This window comes from Capricornis sumatraensis, chromosome 4, assembly GCF_032405125.1.
Source record: "Capricornis sumatraensis isolate serow.1 chromosome 4, serow.2, whole genome shotgun sequence".
In the NCBI taxonomy this organism is placed as follows: domain Eukaryota; kingdom Metazoa; phylum Chordata; class Mammalia; order Artiodactyla; family Bovidae; genus Capricornis; species Capricornis sumatraensis.
In genome coordinates, this window is record NC_091072.1 from 3765056 (window position 1) to 3778307 (window position 13252).

Sequence of the window (13252 nt, forward strand, 5' to 3'; positions counted from 1 at the left end):
TTTTGGTAGATGAGACTTATACATCATTTAAAATGGTCGTCACTGGTTTGAGTCATTTCCCCCTCCCGCCTCCTTCTAAAGAGCATGAGTTAATAGTCTGTTCTTTGTGAACATAAGAAATAGTTTTGAAAATTACTTTAACTCGTCTAAATCTTGGGACCTGGTTTAACAAATGATACCTAGGAGCAAGGATAATTTATAGCCAATAAAAGTCAGGATTCAGAAGGATATTTAATGACAAAGGAACATGTGGATGGTAGTTAAGCCTGAACAGTTGGTTAAAAGTGATTCCAAGTTTGTAAGAAAAATAGACACACACAGGAGAAAGACTGAAATATAATCAAGATCGTCATCTCCTTTGAGGATGGAATTACAAATGATTTTTCAAACTCATTTCTGGGGAACTTTGGGGACATCTTCACTCCTTGTACACGGGAGGCTTTTGGAAAGCACCTTGTCGGGAAGGTTATTTGGACTGTCTCTTCTTGGCTTCCCACGTCTCTGAGATTTGCTTTTCTTACTGTCAAGCACAGAGCAGACAGACCTACAGAGAAAATGCAGTGAGCTCCCCAGATTGCTGCTTTTTCCCTAATTCCAGGAAAAAAATGGGTCATTCTCTGCCTGATTTTTCCCAGGTTCGAGAGTTTCAGGAAGCTCCCTGACGGACACCAAGGCCAGATAGCCAGGGATGGAGGGCTGGCTGTCTGGCTTCCACAGGGCTGGCAAGACCCCGCTCCACGGGTGCCTGCACCTGTCCAGGACCCATCCCCGTGGGGCTAGTGGGAATGTGGTCCCCAAAGAGAAGCCCTGGCGGGGCATAGAGGGTTGAAAGGAGAAGCCTTGCAAGAGCTTAAAGAGGAGCTGGGCTCCAGTCAGACAGAGTGGGATTCTCAAGAAGGGCTCAAGTCCCAGAAGGATGTCACTGGCCAGAGTGAGTAAGCTGGCAATTAAGCCACGCCTAAGGGAAGGACAGACCAAGAAGGAGACTCGGGGGCGCCCTCGCTGCACTCAAGGAAGGGAATCGTCGTTCAGTCGCTAAGTCGTGTCCGACTCTTTGCAGCCCCATGGACTGCAGCACACCAGCCTCCCCTGTCCTTCACTGTCTCCGAGACTTTGCCCAGAGTCATGTCTGTTAGTCAGTGGTGCTATCTGACCACCTCATCCTCTGCTGCCCTCTCCTCCTTTCCTAACATCAGGGTCTCTTCTAACGAGTCAGCTCTTCGCATCAGGCGGCCAAAGTATTGGAGCTTCAGCTTCAGCATCAGTCCAGCGGTCCAGCTCTCACATCCGTACATGACTATGGATGCATATTCCCCGGTGTCCACTAGGTGGCAGACCCTTTCCTTTACTGGTGCTAAGAGCTTGGGCGTAATCGCAGGCACCTCCTGATGCTCACGCCTTAAGGATCTCTTATGAGTGACTGAAATACAGATTCCTGGGCCCCTTTCCAGAACTTCCAGTCCAGTTCTCTGCGGCCTGAGATTATGCATTTCGAAGAAGGTCCAGGTGCTGCACCATCTCAGACTCTGGGAGGGGAGTAGGGGGGCACGAGGAGGTGGCAAAAAACTCCGCGAAGGTGGAGCGTGGCTGGGGCGAGAGAACGGGGTCGCTTGCTTCGGGCTGGAAGAGCCTCCGACACTAGAGCAGATTTCAATTGTGGGATCGGTAGCAGAATGTCCGGGCTCCAGGGCGCTCTTTCTATTGAAATATGTTACCAGTTAGTTTCCTTAGAATAACTGTAACACATACGCCTAGACTGAAATAAAAACAGTATTGAGATCAACCCGACAAAGAAGACATTTGGTACCTACCAAAAATAAGCCTAAAGAAAAACGTTAAGAACGCTACAAAGCATAAATCAGTAAATCTCACACAATTTACAAAACAGCCAGTCTGGGATGGCCCAATCCTTGGTTCTGCTGCAGCAGACTTATACATGGGCTCTGGACTGCGTGATTGACTGGTGAGTTTGAGAACATCCAACTAGAGTCTACACTGTCCAGTGAGACGGATCCACTGAGCACGCCTTTGAACGCCAGGGGCAGTGCTTTTTGACAATGACAGTTTGTAAAGCTTCCTCTCAGTTTCTGTACTTGCATCAGCAGAGACAGGCAGGAAGTAAGAGTTTGCAGCAGGGCCCCCAACCACAAGGGCTCCCTCAGCGGCTCAGAGGTAAAGAATTAGCCTGTAGGAAACATGAGTTCCGTCCCTGGGTTGAAAGATCCCCTGGAGAAAGAAATGGCAACCCAGCCCAGTATTTTTGGTGGGAAATCTCATGGACAGAGGAGCCTTGTGGGCTACAGTCCCTGGGGTCAAAAAGAGTTGGACACGATTTAGCAGCTAAACACCAATCGAACCATGAACCACACTCAGAGGCGCCTTGTCTAGACTGGCTAGATCACTGATTTGGGAGAAGAGTTTTAGTACAACTTGAAGCCATCTATTTGTTCTTTTGGCTTCTCCGCTGCAGACCCTTGACGTTTTGTATCCTTTAAGGGTTAGTTGTTATTGTTGTTCAGTTATGTCTGACTCTTTGCAATCCCATGGACTGCAGCACACCAGGCTTCCCTGTTCTACACCATCTCCCAGAGTTTGGTCAAACTCATCTCCATCGAGTCCATGATGCCATCCAACCATCTCATCCTCTATCATCCCCTTCTCTTCCTCCTTCAATCTTTCCCAGCATCAGGGTCTCTTCCAATGGGTCAGCTCTTCACATCAGGTGGCCAAAGGGTTAACTTGGTTCTCCTCAGTTCCACTTGGGGTCCTGGAAATGGGGGAACTTGGATGGATTTTTGGGTCTGCTGCTATTTTTTTTCAAGGCTATGAAGGACAATGTCCTGCACTTAGTAGCCACTTAATAAACACAGATGGAATGCATGGAAGGCAGCCCAGGAAAGAGACATCAAGCGCGCCTGCGGGCTATACAGAGAGAGCTAGGAGATCAGGGCCCAGGCTGGGTAAGAGAGCTCTTCTCACAGTGCCTGTGAAGAGGCAGCTGGCAAGCTGAGTACACGAAGAGCACCCAACTCTGAAAAGAAAAGCATCTAATCCAGATGTTTCCCCAGCCCCTCCGCCGCCTCCCCAAACACGGGTGTCCACTGGGAAGGAGTGAAGTTACAAGGTTTCAGCCATGACTGCGTGGGCGTCCCCAGACTCTCCATGCTGAACCAAGGCACTGCCTCGTGTCCATGCCGACGAGAATCCTGGCGGTTGCTCTGGAAACTGCAGGAGCATTTACCTTTGTTGTGTTCCTTTTACAACTAGAATCCGGAGGAAGGGCTTTCATTCAAGAGTTTAATTACATTTTTCTATGAAATAATTCTCTGCCTTGCAGCAAAAGAGAGCCGAATGAATCCAAAACAGATAGTCAAGTCCAAGTCTAACCTCCCCGAAACTTCCCACCCCACACCACACCCAAATGTCCTGGTCTCCTCCTTCCCTCACCAGAGCGCGGCCCAGGGGATCTGTGTGATTTAATGATGCTGAGCCAGTAAGAGTGATCACAGCAAGGATGACGCTGATGTTCAGAGACCACGATGAGGGGTGTTGTGCTAAGAGCTTCAATAGTGATACATTATCTAATTCAATTCTGTCAGCAATCACATAGCTTTGCTCAAGGGTGGATAGTGGAAAGGGTGAGATTCTAGCCCAAATATGGTAGACTCAAAAATCTGCGACCTTAATCTCTGTATTTACAAGCAGTAGGGTCTTGGAAACCAAATAGAAACGCTTTCCTTTTGCTTTCAAGGTTTACCAATAAACCGGAAAGTGTACAGTTGTCAAAAACTCTAGATATGCAAGGCCAAGTTTTCTCACAAATGACAGAGACGGATCCATGAATGAATGAACGAATACGGGTACCAATCAGGAATAAATCAAATTTAGTTTGTGGGTCCTTAGGTCATGAGGACACTGCAGTGCCCTGTAAACCAAGGCCTGATGTGTTTCTGATGCCAGCTCCTAAAATTTGAAGCTACGATGTGGTTATGGATTTTAAGATTAACTCTCAATTGTATTTCAAACAAATGTGCACACACACACACACACACACACACACACACACACACACACACCTGTTCTATATCCTGACTCCTTTGGAAAAACTTACTTTGCTCTTTTTCTAAATATCCCTTTCAATTTCTCAGTCTCCTAGACAGTTCAAACACAGATCCTCTCCAAGAGAACATGGATGGTTTTGACTGCATTCAAATGAGAGCTTATACCACTATTTTATTATTTGTTTAGATAATCCTGTTTTCATCTGAGGCAATCTGCACACCCAGCTTCCCAGGTCAACTGGTGCTTCCAAGCAGCTTTTCAAGTTTTCAAAAAAGTTAAAGGACCAGCAGTTTTTTGAGAAGGATGTCAGAATCACGTGCTTATGCTCAATTTAGAACAGTTTGCAAAGGTCCTATATGGCTCATACATAGGTCTCTTTACAAACTTTCATTAATATATTTTGATATGTGGTTGGCAGATTTTCAAACACACCACTTGAAAGTTTATCACGCTAACACAATATTGTAAATCAACATACATTCCCATAAAAACTTGATCATGAATCAAAGTCCTCAAAGAAAATGGAAAAGGACTTTATTTTTAAAAAATGTTAACTTGAGAAAGGGTGGAGGGTCAACATGAACTTGGACATTTAAAGACACTAACTGATTTAAGAAGCAAAGATTTTGGGAAGCCCTAAGACCATAAAGCGATCAACACAAAAGACATCTGTCAGGGCGGAGGCGACCCGAGGTCAAGACCAGTTAAATCTAATGCAATCAGAAACTTAGGCCCGTTTAACATTTTTTATGAGGTGACAACCCCCTAACACCATAATCTCGCCTTTCAGGTTGATGACACAGGACTTAATGAGTCAAAGAAAACAACTTCAAACCTCTCTTTTGAACATGCATTGTCTATTTAGGTTAAAGGTAGATTTGGAGATCCTATTAGCTACTGGCACAACTGGGAAAAGTCATGCACACACACACACGCACACACACTTCAAAGCAAGTAGTTATGTAATGCTAGCAGTGTCTGTTTCTACTCAGCTTCAAAAACAGAACCGAAGCCAAAACTAACAACCCTCCTGCTCATTAGAGAAAGAAAAATGTCTTCTCCCCCAAGTGGACCCAACAGGAAGCAGAAATCAACTGCTCTCAGAAACCCACTGCTTTTACGCTCCACACAAGGTCTGGGGGCAAAGGCGCTTGGAAGAGAGCTGCCGGGCAGCAACGCGGACAGCATACCTGGGCTCAAGGGGGACCCCGCACACAGTCACACAGAGAGTCCTTTTCCTTGCGGCAACCCGGCTCTCACAAACAGCTGGTTACCTTTGCACTTCTTCTCCTCCGTCTGGAAGGTCTGGGCGCTGGGCGCGCTCTGATCGCTCACGTCGTCGTGGTCCAGATGGAATAAGGAGCTCGTCCAGGAGGCCTGGATGAGGGGCGACTGCTCATGTTTCAGGGGCCCGCGCCGCTCCGGGTGGCTCTTCCGATGCAGGCAGGCTTCAGACATTCCCACGAGCTTCCACTCCGGCTCGCCGTCTGGACAAGGCTTCGGCTTGTCCCAGGCTGGAAGGCCATTTTCTGGAGGGTTGAAAAACACGACATGACGGGGCTGTTGGCACTGTCAAGACGGGGCCGAGAGGAAGAGGTCCGGAAGGCAAGCGCTTCCCGGGCTCGTGGGGGCTGGCCGCGCTCCCGGACCCTTCCACCCCACGGCGGCGGCGATAAGACGCCCGGGGAGCGGCCTCGGGCTCGGAGCCCCTGCCTGCGGAGGAGTCAGAGGAGTCAGCGCGTTTCCCCCGATTTTTAGCGCCTAGGAAGACATCGGCTCCTGCACGGGAGGGCCACCCTCTCGCCAGCCCCGCTCCCGATGGCAATGGCTCGGGAGCAAGTGGGCACCAGTTTATGATACTGCTTAGATGACCATGTGAGGTCTCGAGGGTCAGGGCTGGCCGTGGACACTTTTCAGATCCTCGGGACGTACAACGTCCGGGATGCAGCCTTGTTTGACTTGGGTGTCATCACCGGCTGACCTGAGGGGCACCCTGTTCCCTGAGAGGGCTGTGCCACGTGGCTACATGACAGTGACAACTCGGGCTCCTTGGCACCTTCCACTCCCGACAGGCTGGCATAAGGGGCTGGGTCTTCCAAGGGACACTGTGTCAGTGGTTTCCACGTCCTCCCGAACAGGCGAGATGAGATGAGAGGAGGTCAGCAGACTGTGCTTTAGTTGCGGGGCAAATTAAGAGCTCTTAGGACAGAACGAAAAGCCCCGCTCTCTTGCGCCGAGATACAGGCAGTTAACGCTGTGACATGCTCTTTCCTCTACTCAATCTCAAGGGGCTTGAAGGTCTGCCCTCTAGAGAGTGGATAAGACAATGAAAACGTTCTCACACCAGCTTTCTCTGGGGGCAAATTTTACCTCCTTGAACATCTTTTCTGAACACGGATGCAAGGAAAAGAGTGAAAAGAGTAAGCTAATATAGATGATTTGTAGATGCATTCACGTTAAAAAGCATAACCCATCTGGTCACCCATACTTCCAGAAATTCTGTCTGTCAAAATAGGAAAAAAACACAAATAGAGTTCTACTTTTAAGTGATTGGAGACAGTGATGGAAAGATTAACTGACAGGTGAATTTTCTTTTATGCTGAAATGACCCAAGGACTGTAGATACCATATCGGACAAGGCCCGCCCTGATCTATGCGCAGTACTGGGAATTGAAAGCTGCGTTTCAGACATTTAAGATAAATTTTAAACTGTCGAATGCAAGCGTTAAACCTGCTTTCGGTTTTCACCAGCCCCCTCTGTCAAGCTGCTAGATGTCTTCAGAGACGTTGGTTAGGGTGGTTTGTCTAAAGGCGTCATCTGCTCCCAGCCCCCTTTGGAAGCTGCGTTTACCATTCCTGGTCTTGGGACTACCTCGTGGAAGTCCTCACTCCCGTCCACTTCATTTCTAGTATAGGAGAAGACTGCGAACAAAATCGCAGCAAGGCAGTAATAGCCAACACTCAATTTCTCTGTCACAGTAAGTGGAAATCCTGCAGCTTGAAATACCCTCACTTGGCCAGTAAGAAATGATCCCCTTGAGAAAAAAATCATACAATGCTTGGGATGTAACGTTTGATCTTATTCAGAGAAGAGCCCTGAAAATTCACTCTGTGCTCAGATCTGTGCTTGGCATTGTATGAGGGGTGTGAAATAGCCCGGGGGTCTTTCTCCTTAGTTTAGGTGGCATTATTCAATGCATGGTGAATCCTAAAGGTCAGGACCCCACCCTGCCAGCTACTGGTGCAGTTATGGGCACTTATTCTCACTTCCCATGAAAAGAAAACAAAAGATTAGGATCTTGGGAGATTGTATGGCATTTCAGATGAAACATAGCTCTGCAGAATTCTTTCAAGGACCTAGTATCCATGAGGGTGTGACATTTTCATGAGCTGAATATAAAGTCACTGAATGCGAGGATTAACTCTGCAAAAGGAGTTTCATTGTTTCGACTGATGTGAGACACGTTCTCACCCATGTGTATTTCTATGATGTCTATTCAATCATCATGGACTCTAAATCCTCAGTAAATTACATTGTGCAATGTTCCTTTGTAAGTAATGTTAAAGTTGTCACAGTGTTTTTATAGAGCCTCCAACATTTGATTTTTCTGCAGAAATTCTTAAAATGTGGTATTAATTCCCTTGACCACACAGAAATTAAGAAATACAGCCTAATAGGTAGAGAGTGCTCCCCAGTGAAGGGAGCTAGTCAACACGCGTGGATGAGAGACTCTGGAAGAGATCTCACCAAGGGGACGTTCTTCTTTATAGCATGGCCCATTAAAGCTTGCTCAGCACATCCCCTGGGCCAGCAAGAGTGGGGATTTCTTACAAGCAAGAGATGTTACTTGGAGGCTGAGACAAGGAATAAGATTGCCTTCCATTTTCCTATGAAAAGAAGCCGAGGTGGTCTGGGAAAAGTGTTCCATTCACTGGAGCCATGTCCAAGCTCGTAATTCCGGTCTGCAGTTACACTCATGATAGTGATATTCCGTTGCTCAGCTGGCAGGTTTTTTGGCTGGGGCACTGCTGGGACTAGAGGTCCTTCAGAAAAGCTCAAGAAGGATTTATTTAAGGAGGGATCTCGGTTACCTTCCCAAGATGAACAGAAAGTGTTAGCCACTCAGTTGTGTCCGACTCTTTGCGACCCCATGGACTGTAGTCCGCCAGGCTCCTTTGTCCTTGGGATTCTCCAGGCAAGGATACTGGAGAGGGTTGCCATTCTTTCCTGCAGGAAATCTTCCTGACCCAGGAATCTAATCTGTGTCTCTCACGCCTCCTGCACTGGCAGGCAGGTTCTTTACCACTGCGCCACCAGGGAAGCCCAGAATTTTTTTGGCTGTGCCAGGCAGCATGTGGGATTTTCGTTCCCAAGATGAAAAGGGCAAATATAATTCCTATTCCATTCCCAAGGAGGGATGAGACACCATTCCAGGCCCCTTCACTTCAGCTGACTGTGGGCGTTGTGCCCTGTGGTACTCCATGTTTGCTTAGCAATGAGGGTTCCTGCTATTTCTGTGCCAACTCATATCCTTTGGTTCCCCCTAAACTCAAACCAATGAGACCAGGCTCACTGAGATAGGATGGGGCCTGGGAATTTGGATATTTACCAAGTTCTGCAGAAGGTTCTGATACCCAGCAGAGTTTGAGATCCACAGGGTTAAGAAAATCTAAGGTCAGAAAACAAATTATTGGCAGATTTCAGATAAAGGTACAGTTTCCTTCTCAGATTCGAATGTTTTACACGCCTTGGACTAAACTTGTTTTAAAATACTCATCAATTGTTTTGGGATCTACTGCTCGAAGCATTAAAAGTCAGATGTTCCCTGGCTGTTGTCTTGTAGATTGCAGGAATGGATGCAAATACACATTCCCTCAAGAACCTGTCCTTCTGAGGATTACCTGGGATACAGACGTGCGCAGTAGTGGAAATACATTTTTAAAAGGGAGACTCTGGCAATGATAATATCTTATAGTTCCCAAAGTATGAGCTCCTAAATGGATCTCAGTTAACATCGGGCTTTTAATCTTTCACACTCTAGGCATCAAGATAATTAATTTAATAGGGCAGTTATGAGGCAAATCGATAAATAAGTAGAATCAGAGAAAAAAAACTAGAGGGGGCATGTGAACTGCTACGAAAATAACTAGACACACCTTGGCCTGCGTGTCTCAGGGCATTTAGACTTGAATGATTGCATTTGTGTTAGATGGCCGTAATTCTAAGGGCTCAAATGACCTAGAACTGACCTTAACGGGTTCTTTCCCCAAAAGAAAAAAACATAAATCCCACAGAACTACCTGCATCCTATCTCTGGAAATTTCATTAAAGATAATAGAAAATAAATGTGTCCATCCAAAAAAAAAGAATTACATGAAAATATGCAAGTATTTCAGGACACAAAAGCAAGCTGATATCACAGAAAAGTGCCAAGGCAAGGGAAACAGAATTATGCCAGAGTGCTCAGCAAGGGGCTGCTGAGCAGGCTGGGGTTTCATGGCACCAATCATGAGTGTTGAGTTTGCATTAAAAGGCCATCAACACAAGGCCCTGAGACCCCCAACCGTATCCTGTATTCAGGGGATGTATATATAATATGCTTTGCACACCCAGCAAGTGTGTAGAATTATCACTGTAAAGCATGAGGCCACTGAGGTCTCTGATTTCTGCTCACATTTTTTATTCCAACCCTAAGTTTTAGCCTTATGGAATTCTCAACTATGTACACATCCACTGACTTCTATTTGTGGAGTCACATAGGAGACTCATGTTTGGCTGAGCGTTGACTATGGACCAGGTATAGAACTAGCCACTCTGATTTACCTTCCTGAACATCCCAGAAGCACACACCATTCTGCCTCCTGATTGACGGGGAAACTAGAACCCAGAGAAGCACTCCATCGGCTGCTTCATATCTTTTGCTCTGTTAACTGATACGGTCTCATTGGTTGCCTTAGTTTGATGAGTCGCCATTGACCTATTAATAGCCAGCATTTGATGATGACCTTGAAAGCGCTTTACACACTGTGTTTACTGTCTTGTTCAGTCCTCCCAGTCACTTGTTGATGTTCACAATTCGTCTCCCACCTTTCACTCTCTGCCATCTACAGTCCATGGTCCACGCAGCAGCCAGAGTGACCTCTGAAAAATGTATATCAGAGTAGATTTCCCTGCTGCTGAGAATCTTCCGGTGACCTCCCATCAGTACTGGAATGATGTGCTCAGGTCTTGCTGCAGCTCGCAGGCTCTGCGGTGTTTATCAGCCTGTCCGCTGAGCCTGGATCCTGTGCCTCCGCCTCCAGCTCTCTGTCCTCTGGACACGTGGACATCAAACCTGGGAAGCTCATTCCCAACACAGAATCTTTGCAGAGACTCTTTCCTATGGCCGGGGTGCCCTTTCCCAGTCCTTATACAACCACCTCCTGTTTTCCCAAGAAAACCGCCAGGATCCACCTCCCTCTCCCTTTTATAGGAAGGTTAGATTTCCCCCTTTGAAGAACCTATTGAATTGCATTTCTCCAAGAAGATAACTGACATGAGAAACCAAAAGGGCTGGACCGGTGTCCACCTTGGTGGAGGGAGACTGGATGAGGTTGGAAGACTGGAGTCCCAAGTCTTCTGAGAGGCCTGAAGGGTCTTACTCTTGGGAAGATCGCTTCCTGACTCTAAGCGTCAGTTTCGCCATTTGCAAAAGGGCAACATAATGTTGCTCATGGGATTTTTCTAAGACTCAAATGAAATAATGTACGTGGATGTATTTAGCAACTAAGTGCTCTTCAGGTGAGCACAGCGTGTAGCCACCTAATGTATGTCTTGTACCTGACCACATGTATTGCCTTCTCTCGAAAGGGAACAATACTATTAATAAAATAATATGTTTCTTTTGAGCATCCAGTGGCTCAGACAGTAAAGAATCTGCCTGCAGTGCAGGAGACCCAGGTTCAATCCTTGGGTCGGGAAGATCCCTTGGAGTAGGAAATAGCAACTGACTCCAGTATTATTGCCTGGAGAATCCCATGGACAGAGGAGCCCTGGGGTTGCAAGGAGTCTGACATGACTGAGTGACTAACACTTTCATTCTCACTTTTCATGTTACTTGTACTATGTTCGGTGGACACAGGTACCTCACCTTTATCCTCAACATCATGACCGCCATCGACACACCTGCCATCACCACCTTGTCCTCAACAGAACATGTGTGCAGGTGAGGCTGCTTTTGATGGCCCCCCACTTCTGGCTGCCTTTTCGCCATCTCTCTCCCTCCTCCTGCGTCCTCTGGGTCCTCGGTCCCCACTGCGGGCAGGTCACCTACTCACAGAGCTCTTAGTGACCTTGGGCAAGTCACGTCTCTGCTCTGCACTTCAGTTTCCTTGTCTGTACGATGGGAACATTCTAACGCTGTCATGGTTAAATACGTTAGTACATAAAAAGGTCTTGGACCAGTGCGTGGCACACTTTACACACTCAGTAAGTGTTAGCTCTTCATTCAGATGCTCAACGATCTCTTTTCCTTGCCCCATCCTCCAGCGCAAGTCTTCTCTAAACAAGATTTTCAAAAACATCTCCAGGAAAAATAAGTTTGACAAATGACTTCACAGGCATGCGTAGCTGCTTCAGTCGTGTCTAACTCTTTGCTACCCTATGGACTGTAGCCCGCCAGGCTCCTCTGTCCATGGGATTCTCCAGGCCAGAATACTGGAGTGGGCTGCCATGCCCTCCTCCAGGGGATCTTCCTGACCCAGGGATTGAACCCTCATCTCTCATGTCTCCTGCACTGGCAGGTGGGTTTGGCAGGTGGGTTCTTTACCACTAGCGCCACCTGGGAAGCCCAAAGGACTTCGTACCACTATGTTAACGGCTTAGAATCTGGGATGAGTCACCCCTCTCAGCCGAAGCTGTGATTTAGAGAGGATGGTTGAGGAGTGTAAGTCCACAGCCCGGGAATGAGTGTCTAAAGTCGGATTCCTGATGGTTGTGCAAGGCGGATGGGAGAGACATTTTGATGAAGCAGGCATTCCTGTGAAGGCTGGCCTGTCATCATACCCAGCTTGCTTAGCTTGCTTGGTAAGTCAAACAACACAATGGTGAAGACACAGCTTTGACCCCTATTCAACTTTCAAGACCTAGCTTACTGTTTAAACTTTCCTGAACCAATTCATCCACCCTTAGACTTCCACAGTTCCAAAATGGACCTCCCTTGCCCTGCATGCTACGTTTACCTCATGATATAATCATTTACTTACATGTATGATTTTCTTTTTTTTGGTTACATTTACATTGCCTAGCACAATTCAGTTATAACAATTAATATACCTTGTTCCCCAACAGTCTGATACTTGCAAAGAGAAAACTGCTTCCTAAGCACAGACTCTGCCTGTTTTCTAATCCAGAAGCCATTGGTTGGTCACAAGGTGGATTCATTTCTATTAAAAGCAATTCAATGCAGATTTTCTATCACCAATAGTATTATCTTCCCCAAACTGCTGGTGAAAATGAACACTGTTCTGCTTCTTAGAGGCAGGGATAGGTTAGTGGATAAGACTATGGGCTCAGCTAGTCAAGGTTCAAATTCTGAGGCTTCCCTTGGGGGGTCAGCAGTTAAGAATTTGCTTGCCAATGCAGGGGACACTGATTCAATCCCTGGTCCGGGAAGATCCCACACACCATGGGGCAACAAAGCCTGAGTGCCACAGCTACTGAACCTGTGCCCTAGAGCCCAGAACCCACAGCTGCGGAAGTGTGAGCGCCCTGCAGCCTGTGCTCGGCAACAAGTGAAGCCAGTGCAGTGAGCGGCCCGTGGACGGCAGCTAGAGAGCAGCCCCTGCTAACGGCAGCTAGAGAAAGCCCACGAGGCAGCGAGGACCCAGCACAGCCAAAAATGAACAAAAATAAACACGAAAAAAAAAAGTTCAAATTCTACCTCTTCCACTTATCAGCTGTGTGACTCTGGGAAGATTGGATTTGTCCCTGGAATATCTGTCTTACTTGCTCTGTCTCTTCTGTAAGGCAAGGACTTAGCACAGCCTCCTCGTGAGTCAGTGGTATCCCCAGGTTTTCCTTCTTTACTGGCCTCTGATCAACTTGTCCATCTCTCACATCCCACAGCTCTAAGCGCAGTCTTAACATGACAGGACCTCAATAAGTATTATTTGGAAGTAACTGAATGTAACCTAGACAGGTCAAATTATC

The 13252-nt window shown here is 47.1% G+C and overlaps 1 protein-coding gene across 1 annotated transcript in view; it reads right to left on the bottom strand.

The window, feature by feature from the left end:
* THRB (thyroid hormone receptor beta) overlaps positions 1-13252 on the bottom strand; it is a 383591-nt gene that overhangs the window by 74906 nt on the left and 295433 nt on the right. Inside the window, exon 4 of the mRNA XM_068971138.1 lies at positions 5337-5591. Coding sequence (XP_068827239.1) covers positions 5337-5591 — 255 coding nt within the window. The remainder of the gene's footprint in view (positions 1-5336; positions 5592-13252) is intronic.